Here is a 21,301-nt window from a genome sequence, read left to right on the forward strand (position 1 = left end):
ATCATAAAACATATTCACTTGAGTGAGTATTCTTACCTGGTATCTCCAAAATAGTCGAAATGTGGCTATCTCTACACAACTACACCTGTGCACTATGTTCGAGCTCTAAAACAACAGCCTCTTATCTTTGATTTTTGGGCGAAACTGACAGAAATAATGGTAAGAAGACGATGCCAAGTATCTTGGTTGATGCTTCATCTTCTCATTCACGCGAGAATGAAGAAAAACATACAAAAGGGCCTTTAAATCTTTGCACTTCCAAAGATATTTTCATTTATATATATCATTATATTTTTTAAATCTGCTAAGGGTAATATCAACATTTCCTACCGTCATCAATTAGTTACATAATTATTTTCAATCCTGGGAGTAATTTTTTAAATAATAGGGTGATATTGATAGTTATGATAAATTATAGAAAAGATGAATATAATTTATCTTAAATTTTATAAAAGAAAGTACATTTTCTGAAAGTATGAGGTGTAAACGTAATTAACTCAATGAAAAAAGGAATCTCCACAAAGTAGACCCATTTATGGGTTGGGCCACAAAGCAACCAGACAGTGGGCTTTGGCCCATAAATCCTAAATGCTGAGTTGGCGACGAGACAAGAAGAAGACCGTTATGTTGCTAATCCCATTTCGTCATTTTCAAAATTACCGTTGACTCTTTACTGCCCCTCCCCTCTCTCTCTCTCTCTCTCACACACACACACACACACACACACGCACTCAGACAGTGCCGGTGTTGCAGAGAAGTCGCAGCTGTCAATTTGGTTCCCCCAGACGCCGGTGAGGAAGTTTTCTTCTCTCTGAGTGTTCGTTTTTCTTGACGTTGCCTTTTAACTGAATGCTTGAACCCTAGTCTGTAGAGTGTGCTTATGCGAGTATTTTGTCTTCTGGTTTCTGTATTTCTTTTTTCGGTTACATTTAACAGAGGGTTTTTCCGTTTTGGTAGAACAATCGTTTGAAATGTAAGTGATGAAAATTTTTCTCTGTTTCTTCTATTTGTCTTGGACTCTTGATGTTTAAGTTTTTATTTTTTTATTGTTTGTCGTTTAACTTGTATTTCTTCTTGATGTTAGAGAGAGAGGTCTGAGGGAATGAACTTTGTTCTTTGCGTTTACTGGTACGTTGTATCACAATTTGGCTGACATCTTTTTTGTTTCATTTCTAGCAGGGAAAAGGAATGAAATCTGAATCATCTTCTCCTCAGTTTCTATTTTCAGCTTCATGTACTGCAACTCAGTAATTCTGGTTTGTGTGTTGTATTGTTGTCATATTTTGTAACAAGCAAATTCGATTGTTTATTGTAATAAAAATGCATGGGGGCAAAATCTTGATAAGCCATGTTGGTATTTATTACCTCTTGACATGCCATGTTAATTTATTGCCTCTTGACATGCCATGTTGATTTATTGCCTCTTTAATTTCCCTTTATCATTAACTTCTTATGTTGCTTTTGCAGAAATAATTCCCTTTCAATAGTGAGCAGTTGTGTCAGGGCCATGCCTGCAATGAAGAAGGTTCATTTGAAGATTAGCTCTTACATTTCGTATTTCTTCGTTTGCTACCTTTGTTTTGATCTTCATTTCTGCCCTCATCATTTGCAAGTTTGTTTTGTTTGTGCTTCAAATTTCTTCTCGTCATGTTAGAAACCTAAGGCACTAAGGGTTTCCTAGAAAAAGTAATATGAATAAGGTGTGCGTTTTTGTTTAACATTAACCTGCATTAGGACGAATATGAGTGGTTTTTCTTGCAACATTAACATCTCATATTGTTGGTTGGTCATGGTGATAGAGTGGAATGTATATATTAGGCTGAAGTCAGGGCTCTTTGACTGGACTATAGCATTGGTATTTTACATTATTTTATTAAGTTCTTTGATGGAAAGACAGGAAATCCATTTCTTGCTTCCATTTTGTTAACTCTGTTTCTGTTGTCTCCGCAGCATGCAGGATGTTAAAGTAGTACCCCCTATTTATATTTTGAGAACAAAAAGTACTTTCAATTGTTACATTGTTAAATGACAGAAAATAGGGGTCAAGGTTGCTTGACGTCAAGTATTGTTTTTCATGTATGAAACGGGTATTTTAACTGGAGGTGATTGCTAGTGCCTTGAAGATTAACTGCTTGTTTGAAATCTACCTCCTTAGGGCTATGCATGTAGTGTTTCTTTGATACTTGAATGTTGTGATTTTTGAGGTGTATAGTGATAGGATAAGAATGAGTCTGATTACGTGGAGGTCTTTGGTCAGTCTCCTCTAAATTAGGATATGACTGTGAAGGGCAAGCATTTCATCACTTACGCACCTTTGATCCATATCAGGAGTGAATGTTAAAATTTTGTTGTGTAAATATGTGTAGCATAATTGATAATGTTCATCCAATATGGAAAAGTTTCTCTCTGTACTTGAGTTATATTTCATTTTAATTCATCTTAATTGCATTTGATGTTTGATATGTTTTGAGGGGGTTTTCCTACTTGGGGTTGACTTTCTACTTCCACCAGATTTTTGTCCCTTCTTTCTCTTTGAACTGTCTAGGTATAATGCAATGTCATATTCATACTTTTGTACATTATATTTAGAAGCTCAAGCTCCCCCCTCCTCTCTCCTCTCTCCTCTCACCCTAGTCTTTTCTCACACACTCATGATCTCTGACTGTCTGTGCGTTCTTATTTATAACTCTCTTTAACCAGAATGCTGAATGCATTGGGATTAGGCAAGTATTCAATAAATTGGTGGAGGAGATTGGGAGTCCAGTTGATTTTGAACTTCCAGAATCGTTAAATAAATGGAGACCTACATCCTACTCCTTTATCAGGCGCAGTATCCATATGCATTAGTTTTGACCTTGCTTGTTGTTCCTGTTCGGTATTGTTGCTTGGTATTTTGAATGCTTTTTCCAGTTTGAGCGATCATCTCAAAATTGTTATTTTTGCATTTACAATTTGTTATGATTATTTTTTCCTATGAGTCGTCTCTTCTTTTGCGGGGATCATTTTTGGTTGATCTTAACTCTCATTAAGATGTATACCTGACAAAGAAGATGAAAAGGCGTTTGGAGGACGATGGTATCTTTTGTTCATGCAGCTCAACAGCTGGATCTTCTGGTGTTTGTGGCAAAGATTGTCTCTGCAGGTTCGCACTACTAGAATTTAGTTCCTCTTGCAACTTGAGACTGCCAAATGTACAGTGTGCCCTGATGAAAGTTTAGGTGTTTAAATTGATCCCAAGAATATGACATTTTCTTACCTCTAGGATACTTCTCCTCCATGTATATACATGCAGTTGTTATTCTGGATCTGTGCCTTTAATGTGAAGGAGAATTCTTCCATTATGGTTAATATGCAACGATTTTTTGAACTATCAATTTTTCAAGTGATTATGTTGGTGCATTGAGCAGATATTATTTTTTCCATACAAGTTAGGGAGCACGAGAAAGGATCTCATGCATTCAGAAGGGTTGATATATTTGTCTGCCAGATGATGATCTTTACCAACTTACATTCTGTCATCTTAATATAGTTATTCTGATATTTTTTATCCATCCTTTGGTTTCTGCATTCTGTGTTGTTACTGTTACACATAACTCTTTTTTTATGCAATTTGTGCTTTTCTTATTTACTTATGCATTATGGTCCATGCTCAGTAATTAGGCTGGTTGACCCAGGGTCCTTGAATTTGATAACCCGGATACTTTTGAATTTCTTCATGTTCAGCTAATATGATAAATGAAAATATTCTACTACTATCATTGCCACTACTACTGCCATTAATAGCTATAAGGTACTCATTCACTTCTACTATCATTTATAAGAAAATCATGACAGTTGGTTCTTTTTACTGTTAATGTGTATTTGGACACCAAGGTCAGACCAATGTTGTATGCAGGATAGAATTCACAAATAAACATAATTTTAGGGGGGAAATTTGAAATACTTCATAACTTTGGTTCTCTTCCGTAACATGTGCCACTTGGATCCGGGAAAGACAAAATCAACATACCAAGTTTCTTTTTCATACCCACACCCCAAGTGTCTTCATCTATATATTTGTTGATGCCTTAAGTTTATTGAACCCTCAAGTTGGATCGAGGAGGTTTTGCTTAATTTGTAGCTTTGTTTCCTTTCACAGCATGCTAAGATCTAGCTGCTCTTCGGGCTGTAACTGTGGGAGCTCATGTCTGAATAAGCCATTTCATCAAAGGCTCATGAAAAAGATGAAAATTGAGCAGGTAACGGTTCTGCTTCGTTATCTATATGGTAAAGGAACTTTGAATGCATTAATAATGTTGTATACACAATTTACTATGCACTGATTCTATATTACATGTGTGATAGGCTTCCATGAATACAACTCTTCCTTGACATTGCCAAAGATATTCATGTGCTATTTTCACATTTTATTTCTCATAAGTTTGTAGATCAACTTATTCTATCTGTGTGTTTCCTTGGCATTTCATCTTCTTAGTTTCATGTCTTAGAAGTTAGAACTATATTTTGACATGTTTTCTTCTGCTATTATATATTGCAACGCAAGAACAGTGCTCCCTGCATGGTGCTGGCATAATGAATTACATCTGCAAGCTATATTAGCTTATCTTCATGTTAAAGAAGGCCGGCATTATGCCATTATTTCAGACTGTCTGTGGCACAATTGTCTTTATAGGTTGGTTGATGTGATTCTACAGTAGGCACACATTTTCAAATGGAATCTGATTTTCTGTAATCAAAATGGATGAAAAATCAATTGAAGTCGTGGGCCTTATTCTGTGTTGCTCTGTTCAACCTGATATATATTAGTCTCATTTGAGTAAGTCAAAGTATTTGTTTCAGACTGAGAAATGCGGAATTGGCGTCGTTGCAGAAGAAGACATCAAACAAGGAGAGTTTGTGATAGAATATGTGGGAGAGGGTATAAATTCTTTACTTCTGTATGTTTCTTTTATAAAGAGATGCTATAAGCTGAAAGTGAAATGTGTTGTTTACCTTCCAGTTATAGATGATAAAACATGTGAGGAAAGACTTTGGAAAATGAAACACCGTGGGGAAACTAACTTTTACCTATGTGAAATCAATCGAGACATGGTGATAGATGCCACTTATAAGGGAAATAAGTCGAGATACATAAATCACAGTTGCTGTCCCAATACTGAGATGCAGAAATGGTCAGTCAAATCTTTGTTTGTTTGAACTATCTTAAAAGATTGCTCTTTAACTTCTTTGACCGATCCTCCACCAGGATGATAGATGGCGAGACAAGAATTGGCATTTTTGCAACTCGTGATATTAAAAAGGGCGAGCATCTGACCTATGACTATCAGTATGAGCTTGCACTACCAATTTCTGAAGCTTCTTTGATCAAGTGCATTTGTTCTCTCAGGACAAAACTTTAGCATTCCCTTTGACAAGCATAGTAGGTTTGTGCAGTTTGGTGCAGATCAAGACTGTCACTGTGGTGCTGTAGGTTGCCGGAAGAAGTTGGGAGTTAAACCCAATAAACCAAAAATGCCTTCTTCAGATGCTGCATTGAAAATAGTAGCATGCCAAGTGGCAGCAAACTCTCTCAAAGTGAAAGGAGTAGAATTAAACAAACCTGTAAGTTCCAGTTATTTTTATGTGAAATGTAATTATCAAACGGATTTTGGAAGCATGTCTGGCTGAATTAACTGGAAAAGTTATTAGCGCTTGTATTTGCTTTGCACTATCTTTTTCAAGTTTTTAGCATGATTAGTATAGTCTAATAAGAACGTCTAGTATACCAACCAGAGATTCCCTGTTGTCATTAGCTTCAATTTGTGAGCAGCCGAAATTTAGCAATGCATTGAAATAAAAAATGAGTCGGCTGCCCTTTACATTACGTGGAATGATTGTGGCTTGTAGGACGGACTTCAAGAAATGGGATGAGAAACCATTACATATTAATATAATGTGAGTAAAGGGATCTGAATTTAAGTCATTTAACAAGCCTGTCTTAAACCATATGCTTGAGAGTTGAGAGCTGAAAGAAGAAGAAAGATACATGTATCAGACATCTTTCCATGAATCAATCTTCAAATGAGGAATGCCATTGAGTTGCCAGATGAAACTTCAGAGCTATACTTCATGCGGATTGCGTCTGAAGCTCTTTGGTTCAAAGGCTTTGATCCATTGTATCTCTGATGCTGGGAATTTGGCACTAGACACTTCTGCAGTGTTTTTGTGTGTTTATTCCAAATAGATGTCCTGGTGATAATAACTAACAGGTTGAAATTGGGGATTCGAGATCCGCTAGTTTACTTGTAAGAAGCATCAACACTAAAAGGAAAATGAAATGTGAGATACTTTGAACCGAAGAGAAGGTGGACTGGATCTCCTTGGTGAGTATTGGTATAGGTTATTGGCTATTGAAAAAACAGGAACTAGGTTTTGATGAGTGGATGGATGGCAAAAGAATGATGAGAAGGTAGATAACAGGCTATCTATCCGCTCTAAAGAAACAGAACTTGTGAGGAAAAAAAACAAACACTTGAACCTAAGAACCCTTAATTTGAGCTACAGAGGTCAATGCAGTTCTATGCTCAAAGGTGGGAGTCTCCACAGTTGCTTTTTCCTTGCTGCGAGTGGTAATACTGAGCAGCTGTAATTTATAGTGCGTGTTTAACACACAAACTGGACATATTATATATGCTCTCTTCTATAATGTTTGTATTCTGGTCTTGAATATTTTGGTGAAATGGATACTGAGTTGCTCATCATCTTTCCTTGAAGGTGTATACGAATGGAATTCCTGGTTTAGGTGGGTGCTCCAGCTTCCTATGGTTTCTCTTTCTTTTCCATGTCTGTTCGTAATGTACTTTTCTGCTGGGACATCTCTTTATGATGGTGGTTGTTATGGACTTTAAAGGAGGTTCAAGGAATGATCCTGCTCGGAGAAGAAAGCATCGCCATAATTGCATTGGTTCAGTAATAAGAATTTTACACTTTCCTGACAAAAGGTATAACTGATTATATATTCTCAAAAGCTCTGATATAAGCGAAATTGGATGACTGTCATCTTGAAAGGATCAGGAAACTCAAAATCTTTGGACATCATAATTACTCGATAGGCATGGACAATTGCTTCACTGGATGAACATAATTACTGAACATTTTTCTTGCATGATGCCAATGCCTCCTTGTTATAGGATGAGCAAGAGACTTGAATGAGAATTTCGACTTGGGATAGAAAATATTTCTAGTTGTTGCATTTTATACCATTTCCCTACCCTGTTATGTTTGCTAAATATGTTCCTGCATGCATTATAATTTTGACATAGAAATACGAAATATTTGAATCACCCATCAAGCGCTCTTTTGCTCTCACTTTGTATGCCTTATTATCTTGCATGCTTTACTTTGTCAGGTCCTTTGGGATAATAAGTCAGTTCAATAACACCACAAGAAAACATTTGGTGAGGCAGCAATGTACTTTTGTGATGGCATGTTTTCAATTTGAGCTTAGTTATTTATTTCTTTTTGTCTTTTTGCCTCAAAAGATCATGTATGAAGATGGACACTCAGAGTTCCTGGACTTATCAAAAGAAGAATGGGAATTTTGTAATTGCTAAAAGTAATTGCCAGGTACCTCCATGCTCCTGTTTGAACAGAAGGGGTTGCAAGAATGCTTTGTGCTATAATCCTGTTTTTGGCACTGTTCATATCCGGTGGACCTGTAGTAATAGAACTGAACTGAAAGGAGAGGGACAAACATGAATTTTAACTATCTGACCCAATTTGTTTCATGGGATTGAGCTTTGATGTTTTCTTGGTTTTTGCAGATGTTATATAGCTAAAATGATAATTTTATCCCTTTGTTTAGGTCAAAGGCCAGAGGCATACTGCTAAGTCCCATGGGATTCTTGTTGTACCAATCTTATTTCTTTCCCTTTTATGAAAGAAATATGTATAAGCATGTGCAAGTGTAACATTAGATACATATTTATATCAATTAGAAGTTCTTCAATTACTTGCTTTTGTGTTAAAATTTCTTAGTGTTTGCTTGATTAGTGAACATATGTTTTGGATTATGCATTACTTGTTAAATTTTTATTCGTATTTCTGGTTGTAGAAAAATAATATTTTTGAGAGATGAGGTTCAATCTTAGCGGTAACATGTTTTGATCTGTTATCAAATATTATTTTCCTTTGAAGTATGATTTTTATTTACATTTTGCATGTACAAAAGATATAATTAAAAACCATATTTAAATTATTGCTATTATCTGGACAGTGGAAAGATTTTTAATTTAATTGGAAGGCATCTTTGTTGGGTCAATCAAGCAATATGGAATCTGGCTTCATTATGTTTTCGTATATACAATGTCTGGAAAATTATAGATTGATTATAATTAAGAATAATTAAGTATGCGTTTCTTGGACTTTGATTTCCCATCACATAGAAATGCCCAAACTTCTCAGACATCTGCAGTTCAATTGAGTATTATGACACATAAAAGCACCGTTGCTGACTGGTATTACACGATAAGAATACTACTACCATAGGGTTAGTCGGCAAACTAACCCCCCTCCTACTCTACCTACAGGTCGTTAATTCCTCCGTCGTTCAATTCTGCTATACACATTGTTATTTCTGCTCAAGGCCTTACTCTCACCTACTAGTAACGTCCAGGGAGAGGTAAATCGTTCATTGGAACAGCCAACCAAGGTCTTCTTTTCAATCTTGTTGTGGTCCCATGAAGAAGACATTACTGCAATCAGTGATAATTTATTTATTTTTTATTATTACTTATGGGGAAGTGTAGATAATTTGGAACAGTAAGGTCCCAATGACTCTTCAGTAAAGCCATATGCTGGCAGAAGTTTTTAATTAAGATAATGTTTCTAGTTATTTTCCTCTTTCTGCCAAGAAACACAACACCAGACAACAACATATGTACCTATTATCAAAATTCATTTCCTTTTCATTTGTACTGTAATAGTACAAGAAAAAGATAGAAGCAATCAAGCGTCACTGTTGCTGTAGGAGGAAAGGATAAAAACATTAACTATAATGATTGTGGGGTTCTCGTTGTGTCTGTTAGTGTTGTCACATATATATATATATATATATACATATATGAGGCAAGTGGGGTTGAGAGTTTGAAGGTCAAATGGAAAGTATACTGTAAGCACAACAGCTCAAGTGGGGTTGAGAGTTTGAAGGTCAAATGGAAAGTATACTGTAAGCACAACAGCTCAAGTGTATATATATATATATATATTTGTATAAGTATAAGTATACAAAATTAGTCGATTGATTCATATTTATTTTTTTTCAGATATGTGGTGTAGATGGGAGCTGCGAGGAATTTTGAAACAAAAAATTGGAAGGTGGATAATAACAAAATAGGGGGGACGATAAATGTATATTGAATCAAATAACCCTCGAATATGGTAATTAGATAGAATTTATGTTGCTTCTTTACTTTTAGGACAGGTGAAATGCAACCTCGTGTACGAAATAAAGCATGTCATCCAAACTGTGAAAGACCATATAGGGTACGACATACCATACCAAAAGGCATGGTATAGTTTGAAGATGCCACGTGAAATTATTTACGACACATGTGAGAGCTCAGTTCAAAAGCTACCTAAATATATAGGAGCTCTCCAAAAATATAATCCAAGAACAATTATTGAATGACAACACAAAGCCCGCCACCCATCAACAGGTGCATATGTGATATGATACGTCTTCTGGGCGTTCAAGCCGTGTATTGAAGGGTTCCTACACTATCGCAAATTCATCAGTGTAGATGGGACCCATTTATACACAAAGTACAAGTACAAAATGTTGATTGCTGCTGCTATGAATGAAAATCAACAGGTACTCCCTCTTGCTTTTGTAATTGTCGATGAACATATTCATCTTGGAAGTGGTTTCTTAGACAATTGAGCAGACATATTATACGGGGGAAACGTGGTATTTACCTTATTTCTGATCGCCATCCTGGTATCGTTAAAGCTGTACGTGAAAGTTCGGATTTCATGCCACCTAACAGCATGCACCGGTATTGATTGAGGCATGTGTGTTCCAATTTCAAAACTCAATACAAAAATATCGTGTTGAAGGATCTTTGCTGCAGAGTTGACTCTGAATATCAGATCAGAAAATTCAATCGCATTATGGAAGATATAAAGAGCCAGAAACTAGTTGTGTTTGAATATTTAGACAAGATCAACAAGAAAAAATGGACAACATCTCATGATAGTGGATGGCGATGCGGAATTCTGACGACAAATATGTCGAAATGCATAAATGGAGTATCGAAAGGGGCTCGCTGCTTACCGTTGACTGTAATTGATGAGATGACGTTTGAGCGAACTGTCCATTATTTCTGTGAAAGGTTGGCGAAAAATATTGTAATGTTGGCCAACAACTAACTGTGGACGGATTTTGTGTTGAGCATATCGTCACCAAATACCATCAGTTCCAACAGTTCGCCTCGGTTGTTACAAGACGTCACGATTCAATACGCATATTGTCAAAATTGCGAACCAAGAATGTTCTTGCGGCAAGTAAACTCAATTTGATATTCCTTGCAGTTACGCTCAAAAGGTATGCGCTGCATACATTATTAATGTTGCATCAATGGTGAATGATTATTATGATATAATGACTTATAATAATACATATTCCAAGTCATTTGAACCTCTGGAATTCGAAGTTTATTGGGACGTATCGGGGTTTGAGTTGGTCCACGATACTACTATTCGCATATCTTCGCGCCCTGGTCAAAATTAAACATCATGTATTCACAATGAGATGGATTGGGCGCAATCGCGTGCAAGGTAACAAGCCCAACAAAGAAATTCTTTTATACAATCAGATATGCCGGTATTGGGTTGTCAAGAATAATTGTATACTTCATTATACTTTTTACAATTATACAAAAAAATATACACAATTATATTTGTACACTTAATTGTAATTATTTAAACTAATACAATTTTAATATTATAATTTTTTAAATTTTAATATATTGTTAAAAATTAATTTTATATAATTAATTTATAACAAAAATAATTAAACACAATTAAAAAACAAATGACCGAAGATGTGATTTATAATCACAACACCAACATTTTTATCAAAATAAAAATATTTTTTAGTCGAGTCGTGATTTTAAATCACAATTCGACATATTAATATTTATATATTATAAAAAATTATATTAATATAATTTTTTTTAATAATAAAAAAATAAATAACCCTGTAAAAAAGTTCATGAAAGAGCTTTTCAAGCAAAAGCAGACATTTCCGCACTGCATTTTCCCCCTAAAAGTAAGAAAATGAAAGAGACCAACTTTTGCCCCAATTTAAACGAGAAAAGATCTCCATTTTTATGCAATAGATAACTACAGCAAAAGGTAGAGCAGCAGAGGTAAGGTTATATTAGGAAGAGTTCACTATGCGTATTACTACCCCCTCTGTGTTTCTTTTTTTCTTTGTTATCTATATAACTTTTTCTGAAGAACCAGAAAACCAGAAACTGCAACACAACCCTCACCTTCCTGCTTCCTATCTTCTCAAACTAATCAGGCGAGAGCAGGAATAAAATAAAATTTTATCAGAAATGGACCACAGAGATTCGTAGCGTAGGCACATCAGTTCTGACACCAACAGATCAACTAATAAAAATAATTGAAAATCACATGCGTGAATACCTTTCCCTCGCTCCGCAATCCAAACTACTTTCCCCAAAAGATGCCTCAAATATTCCCAAATCCTCCGCTTCAATTGAGCCCGAAATCAAGCCCGTTTCTGGAAACTCTTCATCACCTCTAACTTCCGGATCCTGTTTTCCTAAGCAACCACAGTTCTGTCTAGCTTTTCCACAATTCTGTTGGTGCAAGGGTCTCACAAGGCGCCGCGAGCAAAGCTCTCGAGGTAACACGAGTCAGGCTTCGGAGGAGGAGGAGATTGTGGGCGATGGAGGGCTAGGGTTTTTGCTCGGGTACGTATGCCGAGCCAGGAGTGGAAGATTTCCATGACGGCCACGTCACAGGAACTTCCGTTCCATGTAGAGAGAGAGAGACTGAGGCAGGAGACCACAGAGACAGAGACAATAAACTGTATTTTGGTTCGGGGGAGGGGGAATCCACCATCAATCAAATCCATTAAAGGTGCTGTTTGGTTATGCATAATAAGATTAAATGGGATGTATGTATTATTTTGTTGCATTTGTCTCTTATTTGTTTAATAGCTTTTGCCTTCTATTATAAAGAAAAACAACCATATGAATGTTTTTATCCAAACATATTACAATGTCATTTATATACACAAAGAGGGTTGTGTGTTTCACGTAGGGGTGGGTGCTTGGGCCGGATAGTTTGGATTCCGACCCAATTCATTCAAATTTAAATATTTCTATCAAAGTTTTTTTAGAAAAAATAAATATGGACTTATTTGGTATTCGAATTTAAAAATTATATCCGGATTAAGTAGATTCTCCTATTCAAAATAGCCAAACTTTAAAAATACAAAATAAAAATTATGTGTCAAAAATAAATGTCTGAGTCTATGCTTCCATCTCTCCTCAATCTTCTTCTTACTTCTCCACTCTTTAGTCCTAATCCCAACAAAAATTCCTCTTCTCTTAATCAAACACTAACACTATGTTTGGTTTGATTTTGGCCCATCTTTTTTGAGATGAGCCAAAATATACATTATGTTTGACTTGTTTTATTTTGCAAGTTTTAGAGATATTTTACATTATTTTAAAACAATATTTTGATTATTTTTTTATCCAAAAAATACAACTAATTATATATATTTTCATACATATATAAATAAATATATATAAAAAAGACATGATTCGATAATGAACAGTACTTTTTGTTTTCCCACTATCTAACATCAAACATATTATACTTATTTTATATTATCTCCAAAAACAAATCCAAACATGCACACTATCTCTAACTTATAATTATTTATCTTTGTTTTTCTTTCTCTGTCTCCACAAAACACCCCAAAATAAGTTAAAAATAAAATCAAACATAACAAGATTATGAAATAAAATTACAAAATTCAAAGATTAATGGTATATTCAGATTTCTATTACTTATTATAAATTCAAGAACACCAAACTTTTAATAAAAAATAAAAAATATATTTATATAAAAAAAAAATAGAGGTTGTTTCAAACAATCTCTATTTTTTACATTTAGAAGTTATGTGACAGCTTCTGTTTGCTAACTCAAAAAAACAAAATTGAATTTCATTTTAATTAAAAAAAAATTTGGTACCAGAACAGACATTACCCGACCCCACGTCCTCCCCTATATTCACATGCAAATTCGAATATATGGCATTGACCGCTTGTAATTTCATCTCATTCCATTTTAATAAAAAAGAATATGAGATAAAAGTGTGATTGTGGTAGTTGATGTGATTCAAATACTTTTCATTTTCAGATGAAAAAATGGAAATGAAAAAAATTCAACAAGCAATCACAAACCGTCACCAAACATACCATCTTCGTAATTTATCAAAGCCCAAAATCACACCAACCAATATATAATGGATAATATAACAAACGCGGCCGTTCTACTGCCCATTTTTTTCAACAAGTGGTGTGTGTGTGTATATATATATATATATAACAAATTTCCTCCCAACCTATTTACAATTTTATTTTATTGAACTCATAATTAAGCACTAATTACTATCTGAACCCCATATATGGAGGTGAAATAGATCAGTAAAATTGCATTTTTCGTCCTGTAAGGTTCCAACGGTTAGCCACCAGCGAGAATCAATGATCATGAAGGCTTGATTGATAGCTTTAGAATCTATCTAGTCCAATTAAAAGAAGATATAAATCATGGTTTGATGATTAATATATACAATGTTCAAAATCATGTTCAAATTCTTGTAATCTTTTGATTAGCATCCATAGAATAAGAGAGTTTAATTACTTCAATTCACAGAAATACAGACTCAATACGTGTAAAAATACAAAATATTTTAAAGGCTCTTTGTATGTGTCTTATAGCTCTTTTTTCTTTAATTTTTCGCTAAAGATAAATGGACATCTCATTTGTTTTTATTTTTACAAATTTAAAGACGCTGTTTCATTACTAATGGATAAAAGTTGCAGATACCATATTGCAATTCCATCTCATCAAATTAGATCTTTTATACCACAAATTAATAATATCATAACACACCATTATTACTAAATAAATTTGACATAAGACAATTAATTATAAAAGACTTAGTTTGTAGAAAGGGCGCTATTCTTGGAAAATTTAGTGGGTAAAATGCAAGAAATATGGTGGGGTGGGGTTGGATTACCTGTTTCAAATTTTATTATAGGTCACGCCGTGCGTCTATTATATTTAAAAAAATATTTTGTATATATGACATACATATATTAAATGGAATAGGGTTTATAACATGAAAGACAGGCGCAACCCTTAAACAATGAAGAGTCTAGCATCACACCAAAATTAATGCAGAACATGTCCAAATGACCCGTACAAGAAAATGTGCAAGAAAACAACCAAGTTTCACATCATGGAATACAAGGTCTGGGCATATTTGGTTACAAGTTTGCGACAGAAAAAAGAAAATGTATTCAAGAAAAATGAGGAAAGAAACGAAAAGAAATAGGGTGGGCAGGGCAGGTCCGTGCAATGTCACCATGTGAAGCATACCAAAAATTAGGTTGCAAGAAGCCAAGGGGGGTTATGAGTCCTGGCCATGCAAGTACTTGAACTCAATAAATGCCCACTTGATTTGGGTTGAGCAGCTTTTATGTTCAGGAAGGTGACATGCACTTAATATTGGTAAGAGTTCGAAAAATCTATCCCCGACAGGGATCAGAACCTGATGCCCACCACTGAGATTTTACTTGAGGGAACATGGGTTTGTGTTGAGAAGAGCATGTGAATACGAGGGGTTGTTTTCAAGCATCATTTTTTATGTGGTGTTTGGTTTCTTTGATGTGGGGTGGAGTTGTCTGTCTGGACTTGAATTCTGATCAAGTTCTTAATCGTTTGTCATCAACAATCAAAGTCACCATTTTCAACAAGGAAATTGGGTCCTGATCTTCAGAATTTATGAATATCAGAGTGCGGCAATAAATCGGGCCCGGAGATAGAGAGTTAAGCCAGACCATCCAAGATTCTTGGATGCAAAGGATGGTGAAAACCACCGATTGTGATGCCGGTTAACAGAGGCTCCACACAGTCCTCATATGTGCAGTCTACAACCATACACAGAGACATCCACAGAATGCTCATCGATGAAATGCTTAGTCCAGGAGTCCAAAATCTCATACGGAAAAACATCAAGCACTTCGTACCAGTTCCAATGTAATGTTCCCATTCAAATTAATGCAAAGCTGCAGCAAGAAAGCTCGTTGATCGCATGACAATCTCGCTTTATTTAGTAAAAGCTTAAGTATAATCAACTTAACTTTATTTCCCGTTAGTGCCCCAGTTGACGACATCAGAGAGATGTCGAACATGGTTCTGTGCTGCTACATTCCTTGGGGAGAGGGGGAAGGTCCAAATACCAAAGTCAACATGAAAAGGAGAAATTAGAACCTAACTATGATTGCCTGCATTACAAGGATGGAACTTTACCAAAGCCTAATGTTACATTCTGTGCGGATTCTACTTCTAAATGGTTAGTCTGCAATTCCTGGGGGCCTAATATTCTACAGATCACTAAAATTACACTTCTTTCATTGCTACTGCTTCACTTTACAGCATTGAGGATTGCAGGAGTAACATAGTAATCCTACCTTCTTCCTAAGTGAGCTTCTGATCTTGACAAGTTACAGTTGTCACGGGGCGTAAAGTTAAACAATTTATACTGCTCAAGGTGTCACTCTTACCCACTCATAACGTCCGGGGAGGGGCAAATCATTCACAATATCGAAATTATACCTGCAGAGATAACCCAATAAAAGATCAGGCTTGTTCGCAAAGAATTCATCATCAGATTAACCATTTGAAGAGGTTTCAACTCAGTGTAGCAGAGGAAAATAGTAGTATACTGGAGAAGAACAGACATACTTCTCTATAAAATGGCGCTGCTGCGGCTGCTCTGCACGAGTGAAAAATTCCTCCACTTCATGAGCTGTAGGAATACTTCTAAGAAGCGCATTTTGTACCCTTTCATTGGCCACAGTAGGACTTCTCCGCTTCGTAGAAGATCCAGGCGTTGGGATAGTGTCGGCTGTCCTGATCAAACTGCATGGGGTGCTTTCCCTAGTGCTCCTGCTAAAAACACAGAACTCGTCAACATCCACTATTCCTTATATGCAAAAGTCTCTTCATAAATAATTATTACAGTAGAAGGGGAATGCATGATACTTATATACTCATACTGGGAACAAAGGACCCAGTATAATTTACAGTTTTGTGTGACCCACAAAGAAAATACATTGTTGTAAACAAATATTGCATGGTGTTAAAGCAATTAAGGCAAAACCGTCCACAAGATGTATGTTTCTTCTGGTTAAATGAGATATTATGACACTTTACATAACCATGTAATTAAAACACTATGACAATACTACAAAGGTATTCTGAGAAGCTCTTGTACCTCACTTTTCATTCAGAAACTAAAACTCCAGCTATATAGAAAATATACTAACAAATTACATATGTAATTAAGGGATGTGAGGCTGCTATAAATGTCCTAATTACAGTAATTGGGAATTAGGGGCAGCTTTGTTGCTGCAGAACCAAGAACACTTGGCAAAATTCCCAGCCAGAATAAATTGAAACAAGTCACACATTAAAAAGTTAAAACGTCCAGGAAAACATATATAACCATATGAAGGACAACCAAAGTAAGGAAAAAAGGAAGAAACATTTGACTTTTCCACCACATTCTGCCCAAAGAAGCACACAAAATCCCAAGCAAATGGTTATTTCTTGATGAAAACTCCAAACCATAGTTTTAAGACGAGAAATCTTAAATGCAGCAGCAACTCTCTGTATATAAATAACATTCATTACCAGGTGAAGGAAGAGAGGGGAGAGAAATTAGTTCTTAGGAAACAAAATCTAAATAAAAAGAAGTGGTACCCGTGAGGGGAAAAGGAACTCTAATTTCTAAAAGTAATCTTTGAACAAAACCTACAAATACATGAGCCTCAAAAGGCCAAGAATCCTTTCTTTAACGCCCAAATACCTACTTTTACTGCTTTAAAGGATGGAATAAAAAGATATTTTTTCACCAATATTCAAGAATACAGTCTTTTAGACAAATAATCAAAATACAAAAAAAATGGCGTGAAAACGTATATAGCTTAAAACAGTATTTTCGAATAATTCACACACCAACTCCCCACAATAACACAGTGATAAAAGGGAAAAAATAAAAAAAAGAAAGAAAGACAGAACGAAACCATAAGAATAAATCAGGACTTTACCTTTCCTCTTTCACTCCACTCAAATAACATTTCTACCAAAAACTAAAATTAAAAACACAAAGACCAGCAAAAGATTGTGAAAGTATGAGAGCAACACATGTAATTCTGACACAAAATTTACATGAGAAAATCAATTACCACACTCGAGAAACCTAAAATAATATGACAACAATATAAAAATTATTATACCTTTCCCTAGCCTCCAAATCCAAATAATTTTCCCCTAAAGAGGCCTCAATTTCCGTATCCCCAATCTCAAAACCTCCGCTCTGCCTCTCATAGCATCCATCCCCTTCCTTGGCCTCACCGACAGGAACACCCGACCCAGAGCACGGTTTCTGGGGCGAATTCTCAACTTGAGGCCCTTCTTTATCTCTGCAAACAAACCCCTGTTTCGTAGCATGGCTCTTTCTGGAATTCTGGAGTTGCTGCCTGATGAGCGGGGGTTTCTCAAGACGCCTAGAACGGAGCTCCAGATACTCGGGCTTGGGCGGCTGCGGAGAAGCATCGACACTGGCCGAGGACTGGAGGCGCTTGAGGGCTAGGGTTTTGGCGCGGGTGCGGACTCCGAGAGAGGATTGCGAGACATCCCTAGCGGCGACGTCGCCCGTCGTCTTGGGCTTCCGAATGTATTTCCCCATATCACTATCACGCTGTCCTCAGAGGCTAATAGAGGACCGATTTCATGAGAGAGAAAGAGGGAGAGAGAGAGAGAGAAAGGAGGGAAAAAAACGGAAGAATTGGGGATGTGAGGGTGGGGAGTGTTTGTAATGCTAGGGTTGAGGTGGGTGGGGTTGGGGGGGGGGGGGGACCGGCCCTTGTATTTTCTACTCGTCTGAAAACTCATTTTTACCCTTTTTTCTATTTCCTTATTTGCATTCTATTTTTCTTTCTTTTCCATTTACCAAATATTTTATTATCTAATATAAATATTAAATATGTATTTATATATTCATATTTTAAAAAATTTACAAGGCATTAATTAGTAACAAAAAAAACCACTGTCTATATATACTTTATTTATAAATTTTTATTTAAGTTAAATAAAAATATTTATTTTCACTTAATATGATATACACTAAAACTTTAATTAAATAGCAGCAAGTGGCACAAAATCGATAATGTAAATTAGGAAATTATGTTAAGAAAAATATACACATAAATTTACGAGAAAATTGAAAATACGAAAGCGCAATGTACAATATTTAGATAATTCATTAATAACGATCAATATTTTTATTTTAATTTTTTATTTATATTATGTAGTACATATAACTGCGATGGCCTTTATTCAGAAACTCGAAATATAAATTAAATTTTTTAAAAGAATAATTTTATCTCTTACAACTATTTATATATAGTCTTTCATTACTATATGTGTGTATGTGTCATGTGAATTTATTTTACTGTAAAAACAATTAATATATTAGAGCGTAGAATATTATTTATTTCCTAAATTGGTGTGGAAAGTGTCCACTCTCACACTTTAACCATAAAGTTTATTATATCACTAACATGAATTGATTTCAAATGTTTATGACAACCACTCTGTCATAGACTATGACACTAACATGAACATATCATATGTGTGTCTTGTGAGGTCCTAAGTTTATAGGAAATGGTCATAATGAGTCAACAAGAATATACAATATATTTTACTTTTTGTTATATTTGGATTTAAAAAAATGAATTCAAACAAGAAAATTATTTTCTAACTTTGTATTGAATTATCGGAGGAAATATGAATTTTTAAACCAGCTATTTATATTTGAAGAATTCTAGAGTTTTCTTATTCTTAATTAATATATGTAAAGTTTAGGGGCGTGACGAGAAAATCCATTCTTAACTGTTGAATCCATATTTTTAATTAGGTCAGTTATGATTCAATTTTAACCATCGGTCAAGTCACAAGCTTATAATCTAAAATTTGACAATCTGAAGTCATACTACCCTAGCATATAGAACCACTCATGAATATTGACATCATCTAAACTATTTGTGTACGTGTTTATCACTTTGAGATATAATTTCGCGGCCTTATTACATGCTTAGGTTCTGACCAAAGGCCTGGATTTAGTTAAGTATTTAATGCCTCTTAACTCATGTTGATTTTAAATCTCTCAAGTGCACCTACAACCACAAGCTAAGCGATGACAACACCAAAAAGACTCGAATTGTAGTTCTTCGATATTTGAATAAGGAAAGTCGTCTGAAGGTAAAGCTCGAGAAAATGGTAAATGTAGAACAAATCGTACCTGGCATGTGGAGGGTCTATGCTCATTGGCATTGTTGAGTTGTACGATTTTAGATAAATTATCGATCCATGTTTGATTGAACAGCTGTAGAAATCACACACATCATCAGATTGGATCCAGTCTGACTCGACCTGTACGACCAGAACATATAACACGCAAATCCAATGTTATTTATTCTATTAAAATCATATCCATAAGTTTTTTTTTTTTTTTTTTTTATCATACAAGGAGTTTAAGTGTGACCTCCACATCAAACTCCAAACTCTCAGCGTAAGAGATGGACGATTTTAGTCGAGAATTACCTAAACAAATCTAACATTTTCAATTTCAACACAACTCCAATGCACTTCTGGGATCGAATATACCCTTATCATATCAATTAAACACAATTTGACCATTGCACAATCTCGACCCAGATCAGATTTCACAATTTTCAAGATAATTACTAGAGCATGTTTTGAAGGGCAGATATGTCCTTGTACACAAATTAGTTATTGCATGAAACAAATAAACACATGCCAAAAATTTACACACTTTGGACCCCATAGGACAAGGGTCAGTTCATGCTGATGTCTTAAGGTAATTTTCATATCTAATCAAATGTACAAATACCCTTCTGCAAAGGATTAAGATTTAAAAATAACTCATTATTATTACACTGCCCATACATTAATTAATGCTGAAGAGACAAAAGTCAAATGCACAGTTAAAGATTCCATCACTTGTTTATGTCTTATTTCAGACACACTTTCAAGATTAATTACTACAAGCCTTAATTGCTCATTTAATTCCCCTCAAATATTTTTCTACTAAATATTATGTAAATTTTTTTTCCTTAGATTTTAGCATTTAGTCTCAAATTTCAATAATAGAATCACTTGAATTCTGCAAGGGCTTTTAAGAGCACAAATACCCATTCATTTTCTGAAATTTTCAGTCAATTTTGATTATGTAATGGCGTACTTTAAAAGAAGTAAATATAATTTTAAAATAATATTTGGGAAAAGTGTAGTTTCGGGGTTCTAAGTATAATTACCCTTAACAAAATGGCTACATAAGAAGCCATTAAACACCTTTGTCCTAATAATTTGTGTGTAAAAATAGTTTATTACATATTTTGTTTAATTAATGGGGGCTCGTGAAACAGTAAAATAAGTATCTGGTGCAGAGATAAGTACAATCACACACCAGATAACCTTATAAGTGTCAAATTATTAATTTCGTTATCAGAATTCATGAAAACCATCACAAACCTAAACAACCCATAACAACAGAACATCCAAAAAAGAAAAAAAATAATAATGTAAATGAAGTACACTATTAAAAAAAGTTAATTATTTCTACACGACAAATCACTTAGAATTAAAAATCATAGTAAATTAATATTATCTATTACAGTAAGACAAAATCGATGCTTTAGCTTACGTTTCGACCACAGTGAATTCACATTCGTAATGATTTTCTATTGCAAGAATATCTGCTACAGTTTTCAGCTATAGCAAATATTTTGACATCATTTGCATAAACAACGGTTGATAACTGTTGCGCAACCGTGATTAATTAATATCTTCAATAATTTTTTTAACTATGGCAATTAACTATAGTGAAAAATAATATTTTTTT

The 21,301-nt window shown here is 34.9% G+C and overlaps 2 protein-coding genes and 1 long non-coding RNA gene across 14 annotated transcripts; 1 reads left to right on the plus strand and 2 right to left on the minus strand.

The window, feature by feature from the left end:
• Positions 1–634: 634 nt before the first annotated feature.
• On the plus strand, positions 635–8,586 carry LOC105163523 (histone-lysine N-methyltransferase ASHH3). Of its 11 annotated transcripts, none has more exons than XM_088882024.1 (15): positions 635–791; positions 1,180–1,256; positions 1,468–1,525; positions 2,701–2,830; positions 3,031–3,142; positions 4,139–4,238; positions 4,840–4,918; positions 5,000–5,171; positions 5,246–5,301; positions 5,387–5,601; positions 6,754–6,781; positions 6,890–6,980; positions 7,388–7,436; positions 7,521–7,605; positions 8,568–8,586. In XM_088882024.1, exons 3-14 carry the CDS (start codon positions 1,508–1,510, stop codon positions 7,590–7,592), a joined length of 1,122 nt encoding a protein of 373 aa, XP_088738150.1. In that variant the 5' UTR covers positions 635–791; positions 1,180–1,256; positions 1,468–1,507; the 3' UTR covers positions 7,593–7,605; positions 8,568–8,586. The 11 variants fall into 11 exon arrangements, with proteins under 11 accessions (XP_088738150.1, XP_088738149.1, XP_088738144.1 ...); XM_088882023.1 differs by lacking the exon at positions 8,568–8,586 and adding an exon at positions 7,844–7,990; XM_088882018.1 differs by lacking the exon at positions 8,568–8,586 and adding an exon at positions 7,844–7,990 and having other exon boundaries at positions 7,388–7,605.
• Positions 8,587–9,523: 937 nt separating this feature from the next.
• On the minus strand, positions 9,524–10,480 carry LOC105163522 (uncharacterized). The gene is made up of 2 exons (XR_847932.3): positions 10,313–10,480; positions 9,524–10,117 (listed from the first exon to the last, which is right to left on the minus strand). It is a non-coding gene; the product is annotated as an uncharacterized LOC105163522 (long non-coding RNA).
• Positions 10,481–15,437: 4,957 nt separating this feature from the next.
• Positions 15,438–18,199, minus strand: LOC105163521 (cyclin-dependent kinase inhibitor 3). 2 transcript variants are annotated; one of them, XM_011081894.3, is made up of 3 exons: positions 17,613–18,199; positions 16,057–16,263; positions 15,438–15,927 (listed from the first exon to the last, which is right to left on the minus strand). In XM_011081894.3, the coding sequence occupies exons 1-3, from the start codon at positions 18,062–18,064 to the stop codon at positions 15,858–15,860; spliced, it is 729 nt and encodes a 242-aa protein (XP_011080196.1). In that variant the 5' UTR covers positions 18,065–18,199; the 3' UTR covers positions 15,438–15,857. The 2 variants fall into 2 exon arrangements, with proteins under 2 accessions (XP_011080196.1, XP_011080197.1); XM_011081895.3 differs by having other exon boundaries at positions 16,057–16,260; positions 17,613–18,194.
• Between the last annotated feature and the right edge of the window lie 3,102 nt (positions 18,200–21,301).

Source organism: Sesamum indicum, linkage group LG6 (genome assembly GCF_026168435.1).
Source record: "Sesamum indicum cultivar Baizhima isolate 11 linkage group LG6, ASM2616843v1, whole genome shotgun sequence".
Classification (NCBI taxonomy): Eukaryota; Viridiplantae; Streptophyta; class Magnoliopsida; order Lamiales; family Pedaliaceae; genus Sesamum; species Sesamum indicum.